General features: G+C 38.0%; 1 protein-coding gene across 4 annotated transcripts in view; it reads right to left on the reverse strand.

The window, feature by feature from the left end:
- Positions 1 to 27,605, reverse strand: part of PDE7A (phosphodiesterase 7A) — a 78,147-nt gene that overhangs the window by 29,037 nt on the left and 21,505 nt on the right. For all 4 annotated transcript variants that reach the window (XM_033079160.2, XM_033079144.2, XM_033079136.2 and 1 more), the window contains exon 2: positions 6,455 to 6,515. In XM_033079160.2, the coding sequence (XP_032935051.1) occupies positions 6,455 to 6,515 (61 nt within the window). The remainder of the gene's footprint in view (positions 1 to 6,454; positions 6,516 to 27,605) is intronic.

Genomic DNA, 27,605 nt, shown 5'->3' on the forward strand with positions numbered 1-27,605 from the left:
AGCTTCAACCTGAATCTTTTAGCATGCTAGTTGACTTCTACTTATGCATTTTACCAACTGAAAGCTGATCAGTATTCTTTCGTTAGATAGTTGCATATATTAATATAAGCAGTTCACCTGGATTAAAAGCTTTCACTTAAAATCCTTTTGCAATTAGAAATTTGGAGAAATCTTAGAGGATCAAATGCAATACTGTTTCCCCCCCTCAAAACCTAACAAAGATAAATTTAAGATGTGCAAATGTTGCGGTTTCTAATCATGAAAAATCTGTCAAGTGTCGTATTGTCCTCACTTCAAACACGAACTTTCCATACGAAACCAAAATAAGTAATAAACAAAATGCACTATGAGTTTATAGGAACTAAAAAATATAGCTATTTATTTTTCATCAAGTGACAGGACATCTTGAGAGCATTTTTTTTTCCTTTTTTTCTTTCCTAACCTGCTAGTGTGTAATGCTGAAGTAGGCAACTTATCAGAAAATAGCTAAAGGTACTGACTCACACTTCAGTAGTATGCTTTTAATACTTAACAGGTATCTTTCTAGAGATACATATCTATAAACACTGACACATCTACAGTGACGCACTTTACATGAATGTTATCTTGTGAGGTATGTTGGAAGGACTACAAAAGGGTAAGTAGGCCCAGGACTCCCCTAAAGTTTACATATCAGTAAAAACATAGTAAATACGTGTGCCTTTCAGTTATTAATCCTTTTTTTTTTTTTTTTAACTGAAAATCTTAACTGAGCTGCAAGGGAAAGCAACCCAGTTACTATCTGCAACTATTTTTCAGACCATTTACAAGATAATACTTATAAAAGCTTCAAGCATTCATTTGAACAGAGTGCAAGAGACTTGTCTCCTTCCAGGCAATACAGAGGCAGCAAATTGTAGAACTCTTCTGTTAGGCACAAGCAACTGGTGAATTTTATTTGCAAAATAAATTAATAAAAATGAAAAAGAGAGGAAACTTTGGAAGAGAGGAGGCGAATGCATTAGTAGCTGTATATGAAAATAATAGTGTACACAGAGGAAAATTCGACTTTCATTACCTTTCACTCATATTTATCTGGGTAATCAGGCATAGCTACAGCTGTGTGAATGAGTTCACCAGCTAAATTAAAAGAAAATAAAAGAGGTTTTTCAGTGGAGCTAATTTTTTACAGAAAAGGTGACACAGCTTTTGTGACTTATTTTTAGTTTTAAATGCAGTTTTTTTACTTTTAGAATTTAGAAACCACAGTACAAACTGCAAATAGTTTCAGCCAGTGTATAACTAGATTTTGGCAAACAATTTGTTTTAAGTGTCAAAACAGGAAAAGTTCACAGAAAAATACCTGAAGACCAACATGGAATTCTGCAAATAACAAAATAAACAGGTTCATCTGATAAATGATGTCAAGAAAATTGCACTCTGCTTTGTTCTTTTCCATTTACTACTACCCTTGACTAACAGCATAGCCAGAATAGTATCCCTGGTACCCTTGAAATGCCTGCAATGTTGAGAATTTTAGGGAGGAAAACAAGAAAAACTAAGTAAAACAAAGAAGTGCAACTGACTACATTACTTTAAACAGCAATTATTAGAGTATTTATTTACAGGAATATTCAGCCAAAGAAGAAATTGTATACTAAAAATGCACATGGCAAACTAAAAAGCAACTGTAATAAGATAAAGCTAAAATGAGTGTATTTACTTGCATATACATAAAATGAGAAATTCCCAGCAAGGAAAGCTAAATATTTTCATTATATAGTTATTGAACAAAATTCTTTCTCCCTAACCATAGTAAAAGAAGCTATTTTTTTTTTTAAAAATTATGTCAACAATGGATTCATTTTTTTAGAATACAACTGGATTTATTCTGGAAAAATCCACCCCTTCTACAGGACTGGAATTCATTACAGCAAACAAAGTAGAAAATTCTCTTGTGCCAGAACAAAGGCAAAAGAGGCATCTTCATTATCATGGTACAGAACCGTTGCATTTTTCAAGACTTCAGACAATAAATGTACTTGAAAAATATTGGTAAAAGTGGAATTTGATGATACCATTCATCCATCCGAAGTTTTTAAATATACAGAAGGAGAAAAAGAAATAACTGAATGCACATTATGAAACAATGTGCTACTAGCACAGTGAAACTAATCTCTAGTGCACATGTATAGGTAGTTCCAAAACATCCAGAAATACTGGATCATTGTTATTTCATAGTGCATTCACACTTTGGTTAATGTAACCTGCAGAAGATTAATGGATCCCAAATGCACCCACTTCATTGTACCTTCACATAACATGCTCACATCAGTTTGCTTGGGAAATCCTGCACAAGTGTTTTGCAACCCTATGACTCTGAAGTTATGCAGAATTTAATTTTAAGGAAGGGACATATTTATCTTCACAGGGAACTTGACAAAAAAGCACAAGATATCTCAGACTTGACACTGTTACATAATTCCTTCAAACAGCAACAGAAGTCCAACCTCAGAGCCAATCATTAATATGGTAGCTGAAAGACAATTAAAATTTAACACCTAAAACAAAAGAACTTATGAATAGCTTTTGTTTATTTAGACCTTTACAAACATATCAAAATAATAACACAGTCTTTTTAAACCATCAGATCCCACAGTCTGCTAATAGATAAATTTCCTTGGGGGAGGGCACAGAAGTGGTAGCAAGCTGAATGACAGCTTTTATCTGAAATGCGTCTTCTTGAGCCCCTGGAAAGATTCCCATGTTACCTTTACGGAACACATTCAAGTCCAGCATCTTAATGACACTGGACTTCCAGGAACAATTTTTTCCCTCTTTGAGAGTTTTGCTGATTTCAAAGAATCAAGAGAAAGATTTTTAAAATGTGAAGCCTTCCTTTCCAAACTTTATTCTGAGCACAAAAATGATACAATATCTGATGGCTGAGTATTTAGTTACTTTTTTCCAGAACAGTCCTGCACAATCAGGATCACTTGCATTTTTAAGACAAAGATCATACTGGCAGAAATTTCATTGATGACTATATAAATCATGGAAGAAGGAATGTAAGAAGGATGTTTGCAGCTGTAACAGAAAACTGAGTAGAAATTAGGGCTGTAACAAAACTTACCTTGAAACAGATTGCTTAGCTCCTGCCCCTCTCTCAGATTCCTGCTGACACCACAAGGACAGCTCTGGTACTTACGAGGCAGCTGAAATGCCACAGCTGACATCCCTGGGCATCAGGGTTACCCAGCACATACTTGGTGCTACCCTAACACTGCAGTGTGGCACAGTAACAATGCAGCAGCTGCTTGGGGAGCTGAGGCCATCCGGAACAGGGGCAGAAACCTCAGAGACCATGGAGGACAGCTGGGAGCAGAAAATGCGACAGCCACCTCAAGGAAAAGGACTCGAGTCAAAGCCATGAGGTTGTGCAGAGCAGGATTTTCAGACAGAATTACTAACTTCACAGATTAAAATTCCTATTAAATTTGTTGGAGAAACAGATGACAGGTCAGCTGAATGTGCTAGAATTACAGCAAACAGAATACAGCATAAAAACCACTACCAAAGAAGAGCGTGCACAATACACAGTAGCTTTTCTCCAATGTTTCCTATTTGAAATTATCAAGACCTCTAAAGGAAGATAAATGTTCCAATTGTAGCTGAGAGGTGCATGCTCACCAACACAAGCAGTGCCCCATACTTTCTACCCCATGCACAGTAGAAAAACTTTCAGTCAATATAAAGCAACAAGAAAAAGAAACCAGAAAAGCAACAGAAAAATCAAGAAAGTATCAAGATTAGACAGAAGCACTTACAAGATATTTTGACAATTCCTCATAGTTGCTGAGAAAAGTGGTTGAAGTGATGCAGATGTTTTAGCCTCTCCAATGTCTTAAAAGAAAAATTCTACAATGCTGCATCTGTATCTATATTTTAAAATAGCTAAAAAGCCACTCGGGAGTGGCTTAGTGTATATTTTGGGAATGGGGTATGACAGATGAGTCATTACAGTCAACGCTGCTTGTTTATATCGACACACTGATGAAGGCAGCTAGGACTTAGCTTTTTATTTTGCATACCCCTAAAACACGGTCTGCTATACTACAGGAATTCCTGTTTACTTGGTGTAAATTAATCTCCATTAGATTACCACTGGAACAGCCTGAAAACATTGGATGAAGCAACTTCATGGCCAGCACAACTAAACAAAGGCAGAGGGAGTTATTCTAGATACTCTTAGCCTTGTATTTTTGGTATGCTAAGATAAACATCTTACTAAGGTACATACAATTTGTATGAAATAAAATCAACCAAGTAAAAGGCAAATCTTCTCATGACTGTGCTTAACTTCCCATTAAGTTACAGATGAGGATTTCTTACAGCTTATTCTGCACAAGTGTACTAACTTAAATAGAACAAAAACAAAACTCTCACAATACTGTAGGAAATGCGGTACTTCACATTTCTTGCAAGAAATTGAATCTACTCTGATATTAATGATTCTACATACCAATGAGTCCAACTGTTCAGCTTTCAGGCTGGTCTTTTTTACAGTCCATTTATGAGTACAAAAATAATAAATATGTAAGTAGTTGCTAACCTGTACAGTATAGTACACATAACATTTGGGAAAATCAAGTGATCTCTATTATGTGAGAAAATAACACAAATTTATCACATAATGATTCAAACATGCCATGATTAATTTTTTGTTTGTTTGTTGGTACCCTCCTCCCCCACCTAAGTTGGAAGTCAGTCCTTTAAAAGATTTACTGCTTCTGAATAGAAGAACAGCATGAATGCATTATGCCAGCAGAATTATATTATTCATAACAAGCACCAATCTCATTATGTAATAATTAATTCCAATGAGAGTACAAGTGAAAGATTAATTTACTTAACATCATGTTCTGAATATTTTCCAGTTCTACTTATGAGAATAGTGGAAGATCTCCAAGACAAATTAGAATTTTCTCTCCATTCAGATGTATATACCAAAAATTAGAGGAAGCCATGCTTTGCTTCTCTCTAGAATTACTTGAGCATTATCACAAATTCTCCTGCAGAAATGATGGGCCTAACTACTTCATTTTAACTTTCGTAAACAAAATAAACCTATTTACAACAACAACAAAAAAAACAGCAGCTTTTTCAATAAACATTTACAACCTACCATCTTCTGTTCTCATCTTAACAAATCCCCAAAGTAATTAAATTCTCTGACAAAAACTCATTCAGTAGACTGTCAGTGCTATAGTATTAACAACTTCACGAATGTGAAAAATCAAAGTAAGTGGAAAAAAACCATGAAGCTGCTAAATCAAAATTGGATTTATATGTATATATGACCATGTATTCCTACATATGTAGGTTAGGACTATAAATTAATATACACACAGTCATATAGCTTACAACTTTAAATTCCCAGACAACTTTAACATGTACAATATACAACTAAACTGAACAGACTCAGAGCATAAAAAGACATGTTCTGGCTGATTTAGCTGGAGATGGTTAAGAATTCGTAATGAGTAGCTGTTGGTGTTCATTGAGCTGTGTGAGACATCATGCAAGCATTCATAGTCCATTTCAACACAAATTCATAGCTCAAGGTGGCTTAAATTAAATGGCATCATTTAGCAGTGAAACAGACTTGGAGCACATACACAGTCCCCATGCCATCTGCACCACCAGCAGCCTCCAGAAGAGGTGCAGGAAATCCTGAATCTGGCAGCCAGATCTGCAAGAGCTTTGCATCTTTCTCCTCTCAACAAGTGACCTCAACTCCTTCTGTGCACTCACTATCACAGAGGGTATCCCCTGGATGCTTTCCCCTCCCAATACCTTTTTTTTTTTAATTTGGCTTTACCCTTTATCTCCTTGCTACTCTGGAAGCACTCTTCAGTAAGTCGACTGAACTACTCTGCCCTGTCAAGTGCCCTTTCCCTTCTCAAGTCATCTTCTAGGATTAATATTGAAAATATAGAAAATATAGAAAAATATTGTTTAAAATATATCACTATTTCAAGAACACCTTCCACATTTCATAGCCTCAATACCGAAGTTTTTAAGAGTCTCCAACAAATGTTCTCTAATCTACAGTTTTAACTAGAAAGATACCAGGCAGAGGTTGCAAATTCCATTGCAGAAAGAGCAATCATGAGTCACTTAGAAAACTTTACTTCTACCAAACACATTGGGTTAACTATAGGAACTTTCCTTTTCCTTTAACATAGGAGAAAAACATCCTACACAATGTTTAACTCAGGAAAAAAGAAAAAAGGCAAACAACCAAAAAACCCAAGTCAACACAAAAGAACCCAAACTCTTGTAGAAATTCTGACCAAAGTATTACCCAGGAGAAAGAGAATGGTAAGTTTATTAATTCAATAAACATATAAAAAATTTATTATTTCAATCAATCATAAATGTTGGAACTTGCAATAGAAAATGGTATGCTTACCTAGCATACGAATGTACAACGCAGTCTGATCAGAGCTGTCATAGGAAATTGCTCCACGTCTCTGAAAAAAAAAGTGTATTTTATGCAAGTTAGAAGCAAATAACTTTTTAATTTAAATGAAAATAAAGAATTAATTGACCATTTCCAACTTCACACTAATTTTAGAAATTGTTTCATGCAAAATGCATCTTTCAAGTATATATATCTACTGATTTTGCTTTAAGGGGGGACAAAGGAAGGATAGGAATTGGTAGTGAAATGATTATGAAAAGCAAGGTCAGTGTGGTAAAAAACACATCCATATATTTCTTTCCAATGTTCCTCAATCATTCCTCACAATAAAAAAGATGAAGAATGAGATTACACAGACACAAGAAAGTGCTTTTCATGGCCTTCTAGAACACCATACTTGAAACAAATACTTGCAGTTCCTGGTTTACCTATGGGGTATTTCCATCTTCCCAAGGTAAAAGATGTCAAAGAACCGAAATTACACCATTACTGCAGCCTTAGGATGCCACATGCTACTTTCATTCAACCCTGTATTTTACGTAGGCAAAGCAAGGTATCACTGAGGTAAGATGCTATACATAAAGGTATTTCAGAGAAAGCCAGGAAGTAGTATTTCAAATTTGATGATAAAAGTTCAGAAGAGTCATTGAGTTATCCATGTACAATATTGAGATACTTCCACATAAGCTGTATTTCTTATCTACATGGGACACATATATTTCATACATATTCAGCTACTGCTGTAGTAAAAATCCAGGAAATCTCCCACAAAGTGGTGAACTGGTCCTCCAACAGCTAAAAACCAGAAGAATGTCCTCACTGGCATCACACAGCCTGCAAAGCATGACTCCACCTAGCTACCCAGCCTCACATCTTGGCTTTATTGTACTTTGACCATCTTCTGTCCCTTCCTAAGGCCTTCATTAATGTTACTTGTTAATCCTAGGATTAGAGGATCACCTTCATAATCAGACCTCCATTTTAACAGTTCCAAATATTTGTTCTTTACGGAAATATGATTTTTTGTGGGAGGTGCACATTAGAAACTCCTATGACCCTTCTCTGTACACCACACTTCCTTCTTACACTGAGGACAGTGAAGTCCTTGATGACACCAAGAGTCACCATATGACTCTGAGAACTTCAGATATAAGTCAGCCTGGTGGAAAACACAATCACCTACTTTTCCATCTGTGCATCAGGAACAACCTCATGGACACACAACAGCCTGAAAATGTGCAAGTTCAAAAGATAGGAAATCAAACCATGTTAGGAAACAGAATAAAAAAATAACGTTGGCTATTGAGAAGAATTCTGAAGGAAAGAAAATGAAGGAAAGAAAAATTATGTGGAAAGGCAAAAAGGCAGAACTGTTGCTATGCATGTATCTACAGAAAAATCTGAATGAACTCAAAAACAGACTAGAGATGCATAACCTCAATTACCATGATCTATACAAGTGATGCACTAAAACTCCAAACTCCAAATAAGCTACACTTATGTTTTAAAATATTTTTCATGCCAAAAAAAAATTACGCTTGAAGTTGTAGAAGTATTTTTTCCAAAAGTAAGCTTAATATGCAATTACAGAAGCAACTAAAAGACCTAGCTCCAAACGTAGTCCAATAATAACAGCAGCTGTAAAGACTACAAGGAAGAACTCTCTGTACAGAACTTATATGCTGTCTTAGCTTTTGTTCTATATTTCCTTGGAAGATCATAAACCATGCAAATAATTCCTCAATATGTGTTGGTACAGCACTTCTCACAGCATTATGCCTGTCCTGATGGGAAAGGCAGAAATATAACTCAGCCAGAAAATGATGCTGACTTCTCACTAACATTTTCAATGTTTTCCATTAAACTTGCCTCTGAGTTTCAGAAAACCTCAGCTGAATATATTTTCCATAGCCTGGAACATTTCATATCACTGACTAGGCACAATCAGTGATGTAATTTAGTGCTAACTTGCAATTTGCACCTGTCTATCACAGATTTCTGGACATGTCCAGTACAGTTCTGTAATCTAATACAGGAGAAACCTAAGCACACATGTAGCTACAAGACTCACATACAAGTGGAGCATTAGTCTCCAGGAAAGAAAACAATATACAAAAATTTACTGAAAAATAAATCCTTTTGATGTCAATTCTAAAATATTATTTGCTCCCTAAAACAAGATATTGTTAGATAAAGCAGTATATATAAAGTAGTGCATCGATGTATGATATCAAATACAAAGCACATTTTTAAAAACATACAGCAGTTGCTTATACAGACAAGGGATTTTTCTCTGCAAGGATATATCTGAAACAATCAAATCTAGTAAAATTACCTTAGAAAGTTTGGTTCTCTTAAGAAAAATAGAGACAATTTATTGTATAAATTTCACTAACAATACTACAAATAGTAGGACAAATTTCAGCTAATTCTGCTAAGAAAACTGAGATCTCAAAGATACTTATTCACTGAAATTTGTTAAATAAAATAGATAAGAGGAAAACATGTATTAGCAAGTTCCACCAACAGATGCTGGGTGCGTGATGAGTGGTCAGATCTTTTATCTTCAGACCAGGCAAATAAGTGAGGTACAGAGTTGAGCACTGTGGTGGGCAGTCAGAGACAAAGGACAAAGCTAATGATACAGAGGCTTTTTAGTAACTTGTGATAAATAAACAAATAATATTGCACTCATCCAGACATGGATTGCTTTGTGTCAGTTTATCCTGCAAATACAAAACAGAATCTACTGCAGGTTGTGGTGCATCACCTATTTTCCCTCTTCAAATAATACTGTCAGCGCATTTGTTGTTCTACCCCCTACAGTACTCCAGAAAAATGCAAGGAAAAAGGTAGAAAGAGAGAAGTAATTTAAAATACCCTGTGTGTGGTTCTTTGAGACACACTGCCCAGATTTCACTACTTAAACCCAGAAAACAGAAAAACCAGGTTTAATGCTTCTGCTTTTACTGCGATATGATCTGAGACACAGCAAATTCATAAGAAAGAAGGCAAACGTGTTTTGAAGAAATAACATTACTGTAAAGCACTCAGCCATTCAAACAATTAATCCACAGGATTTTACCCTTGTTGATAACCAGAAATATCACCCTCATTGCTAATCAAAGGCCCATTCTCTGTAGCCTGTGCCAAGATACCAAGACTATACTTATCCTAAAAATTTACGTTACACAGTTGCGACAACCATAGCATACACTGAATCACTCTACAGACACCTTGGATCAGAACTCTTCATCGATTAAGACTGGTTTCTGGCACCTCGAAATATTACTTGTTGTCGTGTTATTGTCAATACTTATAACTCATTTAACATAAAAATTCATTTCTAAATCTCTGTGCCACCTCTTCAGTCTACCTGAAGATTTGTACCTTTTAATAACAATATTGACCCTCTGCACAAATATCAAGTAAGTGCAATTCCAGCAAGCAGACCGAATTACTAACGCTCAAAGGTAAGACACCCCTAATTTGTTTGTGTTTAAGTAGGTTCTGTTTTCAAGCACAAGGACAACTTGGTTAGTGGGAATGTGCTGGACCCTAAGTGATTCAACAAATTCCTCAAATGATTAGGTGAGGCTCTCAACTGCTCTGCTCCTTTCCAGGCACAAGCATAACCATCAGAACTGGGTGGGTTGTTTTGCTTCAGCAGTGAAGATGGATGTCAGATGACTGAAGATGACTGCAAAGGATTGTTTATACTGGACTTCCACTTTCAAAGCCTCACAATAAACTTCAGTTTCACACTAGAGTATCTTTATTCTTCCAAGCTTCCTTTTTACTTGTCTTTTGAGACAAGATCCATTAATCCTCTAAGAACAACACCGGTACAAAGACTCTGTAAAAACAAAGGGAGTATCTACCAGAACTTAGATTTGAGTCAGATCTCTCTGAACATCTTCTCACGTAGTATAGAGAGTTATTAAAGGCCATGTAATGGGAACAACGTGTCAAAATAGTACACAGATACATCTTCAAAGGGAAACCGCTTCAGTGATGCTTGGGAGTACAAGCATTTGCATGTACCACTTGGAAACGGAGCACCTGCTGCTGTTTGTGTCAAACAGAACTGTTTCCATTGATGTATCAGTTTTATCACATGGACTTCCCAATCTTGTTGAGAGCACAGCACCAGCATTACTCCTGGGCACTTCATTTTGGCAAGGGCCAGCTTGTGGACTGTCTAGCAAAACAACTCCTGCTCTCATTCTTTAATAAAACTTGCTACAGTTGTTGGCCTTCAAAATTCTGTACCACCCATCAGAAAGAACTATCCATGCTTTTTGATGGACTACACAACCCTCATCTTGCTACTCAGTTGTTTATTCAGAAGGCAGGAAATAAAAGACAGAGAGCAACACAGCCATGCAGGTGTTTTTACCTACCTGACTTTCAAGTCAGAGCTCTTTGCTGAAGTGTCAGAGCATTAGTCTCAACTGCTCTGAAGACAAGCATGGAGAAGTTGTTACACCATGGCAACTGCAATGTACTGGTTATGCTGCCTCAAACATTCACGCTTGGAAAGCATTTAAGATCAATAGACAGTTTATGAACTACAAGTCTTGATAATGACAAACTAGTTAAGACCTTATTTCTCCAACTATTATTAAATTTCAAAAGCAAGACTGTCATGTATCTTAGACTTCTTTCAGGTATTTAAAAGTTCCATGCTAAGATTCATAGTTTTCCAAAAGACACCATCAAGTTCGTAATTCACTAAAGCACAGAAAAATGCTCTTTATAAGCATTTAAATTGACAATGAATTCAGGTAAGTCACTGCAAAATGGTCCTACAACAATTAAAAAACTTCACTGCAGTTCAAAGCCTTACCCTGAAATTTCTTACCAGCAGTAAGAAAATGTCATTAATACTGCCTTCCTGAAATTCAATCAGCAATAAGAACCACCTTTCCTTCAAATACTCAAATGTGATAATTTTAATGTTTTCTTCCATACAAAGCTATTTCACATTATCACCTCTCAAGACAGATGGCAACCATGTTTGAACTTAGCTATCATTTGAATGATAGTTACCAATATTAGTGACACAAATGTCATAAGCATCTGTAAGCTATTTTTTCTTACATACTTCAGATGTATATCATGCGGCATAAGCTTTATCCAAAGCTTTTATCAACATAAAATATACAAAATGAAAGCTTGACAATTGATCAGAAGGTACAGTCCAAAAAAATCCACAAGCAATTGGTTTAAGTGAGGACAGTAACGCACAGGGGTATTGCCTAAGGAAACTAAATCAGGATGAATATAAAACAATTAATTCTTTACAAGAAACCACCACTAGCACATGTAAAAACACAATCCTAAATAGCAGGGAACTTTATGCCTAATTGTAGTATGTTAGCAACCTGGAATTCCTATTTTTCCCCACCTTGAAACAATCTCTGACCAAACTGGATTAGACATAATCCTCGAACAGGTTTTTATGTCAAGTTCCAAAAAGTCAGCAGTTCAACAATATATCAGTAAAATGCAGATGATGTACTGGTCTAGCACACAGGCAGTAAATCTGTACAATCTGCCTTCAATCACAAGCAAACATCCTCTGGGTATCCTGTTGGTTTTTTTTTTTCTTGATGTGACAAAAGTTGTCACAAGCACTAGCAACTAAGCCTGACCATTTTTGCTTTTAATAAATTTAGAAACATGTTATTGGCAATGACTGAAGAGTACAGGCATGGATGCCTGGTAAAACTTGTTTTCACAACAAACTCAAATTTATGCTTGTTCAGATTCTCCTGTTAATTGTACAAAAATTTTAGAAGCGTGTATCACCACCACCAACAACAAAATCTATCTGTAAATGCAGGAAATCTTTTTTTTTTTCAGTTTCTTTCATTCTCTCCAATGATTCTGGCTCTCCTTCATAATCCTACTCTTAAATTTATTCCTCCATTTGGAATTTATTCCAGATTATGCAGCAAGTTATGCTGAGAAGAGCCTAGTCTAATCTCCAGACACCAATTTCTCCTATATTTACTAGCACAAATATCCATTATGGGGATACTTAGATTCTTTGCCATGAGAGAGTAAAAACTTAATCCTAATATTAGCATGCATTTTTCAAAACACAGGGATCCAAATGGAAAGGTTACAAAGTAAGTAAAGTAGATACTTCACATAAGCAAACAAAACTGGTATTTCCACTCCTGCAACTCTGAAATCAACAATACAAAAAGGATATCCTGTCCAGGAAGCAAAATACACTAATTTGTACTATTCTCGCTATGTTTAAAATTGTTTTTCCTTATTTTCACAAAGGCTTTAAAGTGCTATAAATTTGAAAATCTGTTAGTAGCAGAAACAAGCCAACTCCTGCCATTCAGAAGCCATTTCAGATCCCTTTTTTCCTGTCTCCTAACTGGCACTGCTACAAACACACTCCTTCCCACTTCTAGGCAAGCAAAAGTCAAGAGATACAAAATCATCTATGAACACTTAAGAAACACAATCTTACACGGCAATGATGTTTTCAAGGCAAATTAGATTTAAAAAGGAAAGATAAGCACTCGTGAAGTTCTTAATGACTTTTTTTCTCTCAGACCACTTATAAACCCAGTTAGTCAAAACAGATTTTAAAAATGGCCTACCTTAGAAGTAATCCATTTGATAAGGATCAGAGCTAAACACCAGATCAATGCAATTCCCATTGGATCACCCCAAATACCTGAAGCATAATCTCTCCCCCCGATGGCCGCCAGTGCTGAAAGCAGCAGGGCACAGCAGTGAGGCACAAGGCAGGCGGCAGCTGTCACCTGACAGCCCCTGCAATGTGCTCTGCCCCACTCCTCTCGCTGCCAACGCTGGACTCAACAGGAAAGTTTTACAACCAGAGGACATGCCAATTAGTAAAACCTTACTGAACCACACAGAAATGCTAAAGGAAATGTAAAACCACGATTACATCCTTTCATCATCTTTAAATACACCAAAGTGTGCCAGACAATAGGGTCAAACTCCAGTAGTCAAAACACCCGAGCTAAGTCAGGATACTGCCTTTCCTTCAAATGCTATGAAGAGCCTGTTTCCCGCAGATTCTACCACTTGTGATATTCACAAGGTCCTTTTATCTCTGCCACCTTGAGAACTGCTATGAACTGAGCTCCAAAACATATTTCAAAATTGCTTTTGAAATACGTACTGTAAATAATGTTAATGAAAGTTAATGCACCAAATACGTGCAATTGTTCAAACCAATGGTCACTGTCTAACTTCTTTTGTCCACTAAATACCAGGCCATCATTCATACTGTCTTTCTAGCCATTCACACTCATGCCTGAACTGGCATGGGGTTTTCATTTATTGCTCCAAAGGTTGAACCTAGCTACAGCCTCCCCAGCCTTTTCCAGAGTTGGAAAGCAGTCTAACTTCCTCCAAGAACACTGATTATGCAGCAAAGTGGTCCTGCTTGGTGCAGCCTTGAGATTCATCGTAATTTCTGTCATTTTAAACTGACAAAAGTGTTCCATTTCAGAAGTACAAAAAAACTCAAACACTTTGAAAAAAAAAGAGCTACAGTGGGGGAGAAAAAGAAACAGTGTAGGATAATGAGGAGTTTAAAAGGATGAAGCTGAATAACTGAAAGTTAAATTATATGGAGAGTCTGCTCTTCCTATAATTTTACTTTTTTATTGCAAAAATTCAATTGCAAATTCCAATATGTGCACAAAACATGAAAGTTAGCACAGATCACACAGATCACTGAAGGAGTAGGTTTTTTAACATTAAGAAACTAATTTTCTCCCCTCCACAGGAAAAGGGGACACACATCACAGTGGATGTTAACTGAATTAAGGAGAAGATTTGTTAAGTAGGATAGGGCTCTTTGTTATTTTATATCATGAGTCTAAATATTTATGACTTCTTTTAAGCTATAATCATGGTCACGGCACAACCTGTGAATCCCTACAGAACCATTTTTCTGCCCTGTCCTCATGTCCCAGAAAACCAGTCAGATCAAAACCAAAAGCAAGAATATTCAGAATGGGCCTTTTGGTACCTCACTTAATGAATGCAGCACTTATCTAAAGGTCTGTCAAGTTCCACATAAAATATAAACTGTAACAGAAATAGATTTAAAAACATTACCACCTCTGAACAGTTGACAAGGTTAAAACACCCTGACAATTAATCACTACTGGTCTGATGTTTCTTTAAAAAAAACAAACCCACAATAAATGGCATCAGGCTATATTTGCATTACAATTTGGCACAACTGGAGCAGATTAAAACACAGCTGCTGCTCAGATCTTTACACCTATACTGTATGAAGCCCAGGAGTTTTAACTTTTTTTTTTTCAGGTCATATTTGCTCCAGTTTCCTGAAACAAGCCCTACCACAGAAGTTCAAAGCTGTCAAAAAATGACCCAGTAACTCAAACCTCTACAATCCTACTGAGGGTTAAGGCACATTTAGTGCATGCAATGAGTGAAATTATTTCATTTCTTTTGGAAGAAGCCTGGTTATCATATACCAAAACCACTCCAGAAAAAAACCAAATGGGCACAGCAAACAGGAACAATGAGGTGATTTGCTTCAAGATGGAATTCTCCTCCAAATAAAACTCCAGCATAAAAAGCCTTATAGTCTTTGAAATGTCAAGCATTCCTCTCTGTCATCACTATTATCAATCCCTGACAAGTCTTCTGTTTCCCTGTCTCAAAACACATGAAAATGTTCTTGGAGTGTGTGCATGGTCTTGCCCCAGGTGCATGGAACAACACTTTCTTCCACCAATTTCAGAAATAAAAATAGCAAACAGAGCTATACAAAATGATTACAGTAAATTCACGAATACAAGCCGCACGGAATATAAGCCACACTGCTGGTGTGTTGGCAACATTGTTGCCTTTGTTAATAGATAAGCCGCACCCGGAATATTAGCCGCACTTTAGTTCACAGCGAACTTTCACAAAGTCGTCATTTAGTAACACAATCGCGGATCGCCAGGGCTTACTGGCTTACTGCCGACCTCGGAAACATTATTTCCAAGTGAAAAAAGACACAGACCATAGCTGCGGCACCGTTCCCTGCAAGTTTTATTTACAAGCCGAAAAAGACACGAACAATAGTGTGGTCATTTTGCGAGCATTCCCAACGGATCCGCGTTGCCTTTAAACAGCCGCTGAGCCGCGCAGGCGGGCAGCCAAGCACTGAGCGGAGCCACATCTCCGCGCCAGCACGGCCACCCGCTCAGCCCCTCAGGCGAGCGGCCGAGGTCCCCGAACTCAGCTCTTTCCCCGTCACACGCATCGGCACGAATGCGTCTGTCCTGTGAGCTCAGTGAGCGCCGCCCCGCCCCCGCCCGCTCAGCCGCACGCCCCCTGCCTGCTCAGCCGCCCCGCCCCCGCCCGCTCAGCCGCACGCCCCCTGCCCGCTCAGCCGTACGCCCCCGCCCGCTCAGCCGCACGCCCCCTCCTCCGCGTGAGCCCAGCTACCCGCGCAGCCGCACAAGGGCGGCCAACCACGCAGCCGCAGAAAACTGAAAACACTTAAAAAAATACAGAAAAATATCACACTTTTATTAAACTTTTAAACAGTTTCATTTTTCATTCATCAGCCGCTTCATCAGCGGCTTCATGTTCCGTGAAACCGTCGAAGTCTTCGTCCTCCGTATCGGAAACCAGCAGCTGGGCAATGGTGGGATCCAGCGAACATGAGGCGGTTTCGCCTGCACCTTCACCATCAGAGTTATCACTTTCGGTACTCCCGATGGCATTGCTGGTCAGTCCAGGAATGATGTCGGCTTTGGCGAACCCTCGGCTGATAGTTCGGGTAGTTACTTTACCCCAGGCATCCAGTATCCACTGGCACACTGTAGCGTAACTTGCCCTGCGCAGCCTCCCGGTGTTGGTATAGGAGTGTTCGCCTTCCAACATCCACTCTTCCCACAGAGATCGCACTTTAGCCTTGAAGGAACGAATAATACCTATGTCCAGCGGCTGCAGTTCTTTGGTCAAGCCACCCGGTATTACAGCAAGCTTCGTCTTCTTTATTCTCGCGATATCTGTCACGGTTTTCGTCGTATGGGCACGCATGGAATCCAAAATTAGCAGTCCCGGTAACTGATTAAAGAACCTATGCAATGTGCCACCGTAAACTTCCGTTAGCCAAATATTCATTGTTTTTTCATCCATCCAGCCTTTTGAATTAACATGAACCTTTATTCCCTTTGGAAATCTGTCTTTAGGGAGGGTTTTTCTTTTAAAAATGACCATGGGGCGTAATTTCTGCCCAGCTAGCGAAACGCCGAGGACGACCGTGAACGATGTCTTTTCATTCCCCGTGGTTCTTACCGGCACCGTCGGTGTTCCGGTGTGCTCCACGGTCCTCGTCAGCGGCATATCGAATGTGAGGGGTACTTCGTCCATGTTAATAATACAATGCGGTTGTATACTATGTTCAGAGATCTTGTTTTTGCAGTAACTCCGGAACCTGGTTACCTTTTCTTTGTAGTCCGCCAGCAACCGCTGACACACCGTGGTCCGTGTACGGACAGAGAGCTTCTGTCGCCTCATAAAGCGGAAGCACCAAGACGCTCCTGCTTGAAATTCTTCTATAAGCAATTGCTTTGCAATTGCTTTGGTTTGTATCCGAATGGCAACAGTAGATACACTTCGGCCAGCTGCCCTTCACTCAGAAATCCACTGATAAAGTCTTTCTTCCAGCTCTGGTCATTGTGCTCTGCGGCCACGGAAACTTTTCTTTGTCTTCCTTGCGAGACGAAGTTCGTCCTCTTGCTGTCTCCATCTACGTACCATGCATTCATTAACGTGGAACGCTCTAGTTGCAGGTCTATTCCCATGTTCTTTTGCATAGCTAATCGCTTTCACTTTAAACTCCGCGTCGTACGCTACTCTCTTCTCCGCAGCCATGCCGAGGGAAGAAGTCGCCGAGGGGAGAACGAGCCGAGAAGAGAACACGCTGAGGGCAGAGCACGCCGAAAAAGAACGAGGCGCGGGAACTCATCCTGCTAAATATCCCCCCGTCCCCCAGTAATGCCGTCATCCACAGGCAGACAATAAGCTGTTCTCTGATTGGTTCATCGTCGGAACACCGGGAAACCATGGATTTCAGACAGTTTTGGCTCGGGACTGGACCAGTATGATACTAGGTAAGGGCAGATATCACATTTTTGTCCATAGATTAGCCGCACCGGAATATTGGCCGCATTTCCGGGTTTCCACCAAAATTTTAGTCTTCTTGCTGCGGCTTGTATTCGTGAAATTACTGTACTTTTCCTCTTTTGTCTTCCACCATTAAGTGGTCAAATCAAGAAACCTTCTCTTACTGAAAGTTTTCTTAAAACTGTCTTATACATAAGTTTAATATGAGAACACAGAAATAAAAGTATTTGACCACCTGTTAAGCACTACTACATCTTTATTTGTTTTAATTACAACTTGAAAATGTAAAGATTGTTTTGGCAATACAATTCTGAATTTGGAGACAGTATAACATCAGAAAATACACTGGTTTGTATGAGAAGTTTAAGAAATCAACACAGAAGCTAAAGTGCTTCTTCTGGGGGAAGCGCTGCTTTGAATTTCAATTCCAAGGTGAAAGGGAAAGAATTTGTTTTACAAATATGTGGAAGAAATTATTCATGCTTATTAATAAGTATGGTAAACCCACAGGCATAAGGTTACATAAAAATGAGGTAATACTAAATTCCCCTCTGTGTTAACATACCCCTGAGTTCCAGGGATTGCAGGGTTTGAGCTGTGGACATCACCATCAGTCTCAGCTTCATCTTGAAACTAAGAAGCACACCAAAAGGAACAGCTATCATACATTGCATTGAATCTTTAAAAAATTGGGGAAGTTGCTAATGCTGTTTCATTTTCTTTCTTCTCTTTTTCTTTACTGCTTTCTAACAGATTCTTTTCCAGTTTTTCTAAAACCCATTTTCTTGATGTCTGCAAGACACCACGTTTGGTAAGGCAAGGCTTACAGTACCAGACTGTCGTTACCTATTCCTCTCTGCTGTCTCTTACCATTTCTAAAGAAACAGAAATATCCCAAAGGTTTCAACGTAGGTGTGATGATATGTAGCACTGTAGATGCATTTAAACAGTCAAAGGCATGTTTTGCTACAATTTTTGCATTTACTAAACAAACCTCTCTGTGCTATTCCTGATAAGACAAGCATGCATTATCAATACAGCAGAAAGCAGCTGGGGTCTTGCAACAGTTGTTAGAAAGATTCCACTAAGGAATTTGCTAAAGATACCAGCTTGCTCTCATTGGGAAACAGACATTACATGGGACCAGCTCCTACCCATTCAAAGTAGTTCCCCAATTAACACACCATGATGATTTGAAAGGCTCCAATTATTTCCATACACACTCCTAGAGATCTGCAAGGCTCCATGTGGAAACCCATTATTTCCTATTACGTACTCTGTTATTTAGCACCAAGGACAGGATCCAGATTTTACTTCTGTATTTCTAATACCCACCTTTGCCAATACTTTTCTATTTTTATTTATTTTCCTGAAGTGCATGTACCCTGAGGAATGACAGGGTTTCCTTACAATGCTTTGTAACTTCTGTTTGTGCAGAAGTGTCTTTAAATCCCCCAACCCCCCAATAAAACATTTCAGTATTACCTACACCTACAAGAAATTTAGAGTTGAAGCAAGAGCACCAGATTTCAGTAACACTACTGGGTCTCAAATGATGCTCCATATTAAATACAGCAGGGCTTCGTAGATCTCCACCACTGAGTTTTTATGCTAAAGTTGGAGGCCTGTTGCTTATCACTCCTGCTTGCCAAATGACCTGATTTCTATGTGCATGCACTTGTACACCTGGCCCAGAAAAGAAATCTCCATGGAGTCTCCTTTGCCCTTCAAACACTCCCTTCCAGAACAGAGGCTTGTGGCACACTGATTTCTAGGATACACTCCTGACTGACCTATTATTGCTGTGAACCAGTCTGGGAACTTTACTATATTAACAGCATGTAATGACAGTAGAGAAATAAGCCTGTCATTTACAAATTCATCAGCACACAGTGGGAAAAAACCACAACTCATTTCCATCTTTTCTTTGCTTTTCTCCCTGTCTTATTATATATCATGTGTGATCTCTTTCTCCAGCTGACTTCACTAAAACAAAAATAATTAAATGGTAATCTATGAGTATTCTTGCAGCAAGTGTGGGTAGCTACTGCTGCAGCCCAACCCAACCACTAAACACTGCACTCAAGGGAAAAAAAAAAAAAGAAAATGCACTATTATTTGTATAGATACTGAGAGTTGAACTTACAGAATTTCACAATGTATATACAATGACCAACTTTTACAAATGCTACTTCTATTTACATCTTAATTTCAAATGTTATATAAGCATTTTACTTCAAATTCAGCTTCTTATTTGAAAGATTTGCCATGTTAGCCTAAGTTGCAACTAGGTACAAGATTCCAACTACTCTAGTTGTTTATTAACAACATCATAGAATCACTTAGGTTGGAAAAGACCTTTAAGATCATCAAGTCGAACTGCTAACCCAGCACTGCCAAGTCCATCACTAAGCTATGTCCCTAAATGCTATATCTACGTGTCTTCTGACTAATTCCAGGGACAATGACTCATCAACAAAGCTACATAAGCTAGGAAACCACAAGCAAACATGAAAACCAAGAAACTTAGCAAAATTCACCTTCAGGACCACAACCCCATATAAATTGCAACTGCTTAACTCATTGCAACCAAACTCAAAAGGTCAGTTGAACTTAAACCAAGGGCTGAGAACTCCAAAACATGAACTTTGAAAGTCAAGGACAGCCATGGGTAGAGGGCAAAAATTACACCCTTTAAAATCACTTTTCAGTTTTAGATATCTTCCAATTCAGCCCTCAGTAAAATAGAAAAGGAAAGAAACCTCCCTTACATACAATCCTAATGAATTAAAGAAGTCAACAGCTTGCATTTCTGTACCATCACCCATTCTGTGAATTTTCTATTGCTACTGCAACATAGCAATAGAAAACTATCAGGATCATGCTATCTGTCCTTTATTTCTAAGAGAGGTAAGAGGTAGTCTATATTTTATAAACAAATCATATAAATCTTTGCCAAAAAATGCACATTACTAAACATTGCATTTTTCTGTTGGCTGTTTTAAACCTTTCCTCTTATTTGCTCAACATCATGATTTTGCAGGTTAACAGAAATGGATATGTAACACTGAAGAAGGCAAAACCATACATATAAGAACACTTTTTTTAGCTTCCTTGCATACATTACAAGATAAACACCTTGAAACGGTTCATTTCTTTTTTAAATTATTCTTTTGCAATATAGCTTAGAACATTCAGTGCCTCTGTCATATCCTGAACTTCAGTTCTTTAGCTAGATGTGTTTTCATAAGAAAAAGCGTTACATGGTATAAACTGGCTCAGTGACAAACAATCCAGTTTAGACCATTTAAATGTAGAAATGTACCGGTTTAGGTAAAACAAATCTCATCACTAAAATACAGTATTCTTCCTCTGATTTATTCAGACACACGTTTTCAAAGGACATTTACTTACTATGGCATTTTAGGCCTTTGTCTAAATTCACAGAACTAAGATTTCTGCTTCTTTCCAGAGAAGAGATTTTGGAAAGAAGTTATACACCACTTTTTTCAAAGCCTCTTTAAAGAAACAAACAAAAAAAAAAAAAAAAAGAGTATCAAAAAGTTAGGACAAAGTTGACGCACACATATTTGCCATTTAGTTTTTAGGAAATATTCATTTTTTAACCCTTGGATGTAGAGAGTCTTATCACCCTGGACAGAGAACATATCAGCAGCTGTACAGATGCTCAGTCAGGACTGATCTGCAGCAGCCTGTATCTGCCCACACCTGCTGGCAGGTACTGCCACCTGCTCATTCACAGCGAGCAACTGGGCCAACTTTAGCGTTCAGTACAAATGCCTTCATCTGTCATTTCAAAGAGTTAAAGAACTGCACCATTGTTACAACACAGAGTTCCACCAGAGTCTCAAGACTACAATCCACTCAGTAAAGGTAGACTGCTCTGAAGTTGAGATGCAAGAAGTTGACTGTTAGTTGCTGTAAGTTACTATGTTTTACTATTAAATACACCTTCAGCCAAGACTGAATGGTATACTGGAAGCAAATAAACAGTAATTTCAATTCCCACATACTTCACATATTGCAAGTAACCCGGCTATTTAAGTGAGAACAGTTGAACAGCAATGTGTGACAAGAAAAGCTACCAATGTTTTAGACTTTGGAATAAAAAAATTATGTTCTATTTCTAAAGCATATCCTTTGAACAGTGAAAGATCATCTTACTGTGCTATATTTAAATGGGAATCTAAATAAAAAACATCGAGTTTACAATCTCACAGAAAGGCACGGCAACACTGTCAACACATAACAACCAGCAAAGAAAATTACAGAAAGTCACAGAAGCTGTATCTTATAATTCTTTACAAATTATCAATGGAAGACACAAAGGACACAACAAGTCTGTCTTCTAAATTCAAGGTTTAAGCTTTCTGCCTTGGACACTCATGTGAACACTACTAGCTCACCCGTGATTCTTCAGAAGTGTGTGTGTGGAAAAGGGGAGCACAGGAAGCACTCAGGGCCTTCCCCACATAGCAGCTCATGTATGAATTTCTACAGATGTGTCTGTCCAGCTCATGAACTCAGAAGAGAGCAATGCGGCGCAATAAATGAAGGCTAAAAGGCACAGGGGCAGGGTACAATGTGAGATGCTCCTTTTCCCTTGCTCCCTGGGTTTCTCTCTCATTCACATGTGAAAAGGAAAAGGAAATAAATAAAATTTATAGTAACAATTAAGAGTCTCTATTTGACTAAGTGATGGGTACTCCCATAGCTATGAGGGCTCACCTCTCTCTAAGCCTAGAGTAATATCTTCCTGCCTGGTTCTTGTCTAGCAAGTTTTTCCTAATCCAGCACTGCCAAAAGCTACCTTTAACCCCTTCACGCACACTTCAATTCACTTTGTAGAAAGCATTTAAAGAACAGTTTACACAAAGTTAAAATATTCATGCTTACTGAGACTCCCCAGGCAACACAGCTACCATTTACGTTAAGCAAGGATTTTCAATTTTCAAATCTCATTTTAAAAAAATTAACAATTACCACAGAGAAAAAAAGAAACAAAGCAAAACCTAACACATTTCAGCAGCCCCCTAGGCACACTGGCATATGCTAAAGCTTCAACAATATGTTAAATATTAGAAAGGCAGTAATAAAATCGTCTTTGTTTCTGTTTCCTTGCTAGCCATCACACAAAAATAGGAGGTTGTCAAAAAAGATTAAATTTCAAGGGGAAAGCTGGAAGATTCACTTTCACAAATTAAGCAGAGACCGCAACAGAACATCTGAAAGTCTATTTCGATTATTCCCATTAAAATAACTGAAGAACTACAGAGGACAAACACTGCAACTGATTACATCATTTGCTGACAAATTCACAAATCAATATTGTATTTAATTTACAATATGATAGTAAATGGAAATAATAATTGACTTGAAGTCATCACAGAGTTCATGAAGAATAAACGATGTGAAAGAAAGATCACAAAAAGGCAAAGCACAAAAGTAAGAAACCACACATGGTATCATAGTATATGAAATACAGAAACGACTGACCAACTACATTCAACTTCTTTCACCTCAAAAGAACAAATCCTAACATTTCAAGTTTAAAGGAAACCCAAACAAACGAAATAAACCCAAAACAAACAAATCAAAAAACAAAAACCCTCCTCCCACTGTATACAAACCCAAACCACAGCAGTTACAGTTTCTGCTACAATGTTCTTCCTAGAGGAAATTAATCTGCAGATGCATCTGCCCTAAACACTTATTTCAGAATTTGCTTGCCCACCATACCCAAAAATGCTTTTAGTTTTCCATTTAAGGATAAACTGACCAATTTCAACTGAATTGGATAGGCAGACCAATTTTGCCTGAACCCCTTAAACTTGAAGAAGTTCTAACGAGACAGTAAGCTGAAAACCGTAGTCTTCCCCAAGCCACACCTGCCATTTCAACACCTTCCCTCACTTTCCAGGCCATAATATGTTATTGCCAGCTTCCCACCTTTCATTTTGTTGAGCTACCAATGCAACCCTTTTTCACATACTTCTAAATTCTCATCCTCTGACCTGTAGCCAATGCAGATTTCTTACAGCAAATGCTTTAAAAACTTGCAAATTAAGTTTAACAAAGGTATTTTCAAGTAAATCTTATGTTTATAGACATTTATATAGCTTTAAACATGTAGTTATTGCCTTGCATTAATTTCTGTAAGCATGTGGGTGCCAGCAATCCATGCATCCAAACCCTTTTCATCAAAATCCAAATCTACTTATTTCAGCTTCTCACCCATTACAGATAAATCTGACCCTGAAACAGAGAGAGCTTTTCAGCAGTGTTGTGCCTCATGTCTGCAGGTGTTGCACTGAAAAAAGAACTACTGTGTTTGAGACTGGAATACACTGAAAAGGCTCAGCTTTCCATTCAAGAGATGTCAGTGTTAAGAAATACAAAGAAAGGGGATTTGGTTTGTTTTGTTTGTTTTCCTTAAAAGTCAGTACTAAAAAAGAAGTAGCTAACAAAGGAACAGAAGAATTATAAGCTCAAAACGAATATAAAAAAAATCCCAAGGCAGAAAATGATGTGTTGTTGCAATTCTGTTATGAGAGGCATGGAAGAAGGTATGAAAATAAGGATACAAAGAAAGTGTTCTATAAATGGATTAATACATTTTTTATACACTTCACTGCTGACACATTGACATAGAAAAGAAAAGAAAAGATGGAAAGTTAGGAGAAGATCTGGGGACTTGTCCAACTACAAATAATATCCTTCTACAGCCTTCTCTCAAGTACTATACCCTTGTATACACTCTCATTATTTAATCTGGGTGTGCACTTTATCACATTTGCAACATTCCAAGACCTCCTACAATTAAAAACCACTTTCATGTAATTTTTCTTACAGGGAATTCACAAAAGTACACCTCTGAATTTAGTATGCCATTTTTGAAGGTAACAAGACACTACTTTGTCAACATTTTAACACTAAACAGATATTGAATTAAGCATAGAAGTTATTCCAACAGGATTTTAAAAATTTACATTTGTAAAACTGCATTCCATTTCCATTTTACTTAAGTTATCCTGCCGGGATGCTGAAAACAGCCATATAATTATTACATTGTTTCTTAAAGAAGCAAGAATTGTAGCAGTACCAACAAGAATGTTTCTCTCTGAAGCTCCTTGCCACCCACTGGACACCTGTCAGTCTTGGCACTGGCCTTTATGTGCCCATGTAAAGAAGATTTTGCATGGCATAGCCCTCTCTTGACCAAATTAGGCTAACCTCATCTGCATTGACATCAGTGCCTACAATTTTGGAATCTCATCGACAGAAATAGCTTTATCACAGGGCCCAGCATACAAATTAAGCATCTGTATAGGGCATGCTGAACTTGTGGAAGAGATAAAAAGCTGTAGTGGAAAAATCTTAGCATATACTTTGAAGTTCTATCTAACTGAGGCAACAGATAGCTACTCTGGATGAATTTGTTATTTGAAGTCTGGGGTTTAGTCCACTTGCTGTATCGGCTGTCTGCACACAAACTAATGACAAAACCTCACATTTTAACCAAGAATCACGATCAGCAGTTCAATATGTATTTCAGGTATGCAGAAATCACACACATTTTTAATACCAACTCCCAGTGTTGTCTTCAAATTTGGCATCAGTAATAATCCACACCACTAATCATCCGTTATTCTGCAAGAAGCCATTTCAGCTTGCTACAGGATTATCTCCAGGACTAAACTTGTGCTATCTGCACAACAAACTAAAAAGATCAAGACACAATTAATTTCTTTAATGTTATATGATGTAAGCAGTAAAGGCGAAATCTGTTACATTGGATCATAATTACCTTTTTAATGTAGTGAACTAATTTTACAGAGGAACTTTTGAAAAGGAGCAGAAGGACAAAACAATTAAGTTAGATAAGCAACCCCTGAAACACATTTGGAAAATGAGGTATGAGAAAGAGATGAGTAGCTTGTATGACTGCAGCAAAATTCCAGGCTTCTCATCATTATGTCAGAGCTGAGAGGTCTCAGATCAAAAGGTGCACAGCACCACACGCCCCGTTCTCCAGGGGAGAGGAGGATCTGCTGTCAGTTACTTCTCCAAATATGATGGAAGGCAGACACAAGACCTCAATATAATTAAAGCCTTTCTCATTTTGACAGAATTTTAAGACTCATGGAAATAGAGATGATCATGCAGAACAAAAGAATAGTAGAAAACGTTAAATTTTTTTTTTTTTTTTGCTTTAGAATAAGTTACTGAATATGGACGTTATTGCTCCTAAAGGGAATGGTACTGGAAGTGCAAACACACAGCTAAGAAATACAGAAAGAAATGCAACCCAGTCTGTAGTTCAAGATCTCTGGGTATTTGGAGGTGCCATGGGGAGCCTGTGACACACACAACAGAACCTCACTTCCCATGCTATAAATCAGCCTACCTCCACCAAAATTACCTCAATGTCTTCCTTACTGCTTCCTACACTAAATTAGAAAATGTCCTCGTGCCTCTAATCAAAATTTTTCCAAACAACTCACTCTCATTCTACTGTGCCCTCTTTTGCATCATATTCCCCCAAATAGTGTAGGAGAACAGGAAAAGAAGGTAGCACATACTGCGGCTAACCCATTAGCCCCGGTTAAGTCCAATCACATACCACACCAGAGAAAAGCCCCATTCTCAGTCTTTCGTTTACAGTAATTTCACGACTATAAGCCGCACCTGATTATAAGCCGCACGTCCGGGTGCCAGCAACTGTCTTGGGTTACAATACAGAGTGTGATAAAAGGTATCTGTTCTATCACCATCTGTTGAGGGTGGGGGCAGTGATCCTTATCTCAATGGCAGATATTCTGCTAATGGGCCATCCATTGAAACCAGGCAGGGAATTGTTCTTTACCTTTTCACAACCCATCCTTCCTCCAGCGAATCATTTTCTGCTAATGGTCATTGAGTCCCACTGTGGGACTGATAAAATTACTGCATCCCATTGGAAGTTGCTCCAGCCAGGGGGAAGGGTCCAACATTTCTTACCAAGATCAAAACAGAGGTTTTGGGACACTAAGGGAGCCCCTTTCTCCACTGGACTCCAGAGGGAAACTGGATTTCTCCACATCACCACTGGACCTCCGGAAGGAAACTGCACCTTGTACAGGAGCACTGCTCCAACTGAATCACATCTGTCACTGCAGGAGGATGCAGCCACCATTGAATGGGACTGCTACCAACACCCTGCCTGATGGGGTGTCAGGTTGTACTCTGACTTTGTCAGGGTTTGCAATTTGTTTCTTTGTAGTACTGTATTTCTATTTTAATTTCCCTAGTAAAGAACTGTTATTCCTAATTCCCATATTTTTGCCCGAAAGCCTCTTGATTTCAAAATTATAATAATTTGGAGGGAGGGGGTTTACATTCTCCATTTCAAAGAGAAGTTCCTGCCTTTCTCAGTAGATACCTGTCCTCCAAACTAAAACAGCAACTTTTCGTTCTTTGTCCATATATAAGCCGCACCTGATTATAAGCCGCACCATTTTGACTAAAATTTTGGTCTGAACCCAGAAGTGCAGCTTCTCAAATACTAAAACCTTCTCAAATACTAAAAAGAATAAATTCATTTTCAACACTGAACTACTTATTCTGCTTTGAGATATACAAATATTCCTATTAAGTAGTCTTTATGTCTTTCAAGGAAGTTTCAGACATGTCTTTCTAAACAAGCAATAGAAACATTTTGGAAAATATCCTGCATTGAATGTATACTTGGCAACAAATCATTAGCCAAAACTGTCCATTTATTATAATCAATACTTATGATGCCCTTAATTTTAAACTCACCTCAAAAACATATTAAAAAAAGAAAGATTACTAGTAATTTTCATACGGCATATACTCACTGTTGTTTAATAGATCCAGAGTAAGACTCCAAATCAATTTATGCACATAGGTTGCTGCTCTCATAACTAAGTCATAATCCTCTACTTAAAAA

The sequence above is a fragment of the Catharus ustulatus genome, chromosome 1 (genome assembly GCF_009819885.2).
Source record: "Catharus ustulatus isolate bCatUst1 chromosome 1, bCatUst1.pri.v2, whole genome shotgun sequence".
Classification (NCBI taxonomy): Eukaryota; Metazoa; Chordata; class Aves; order Passeriformes; family Turdidae; genus Catharus; species Catharus ustulatus.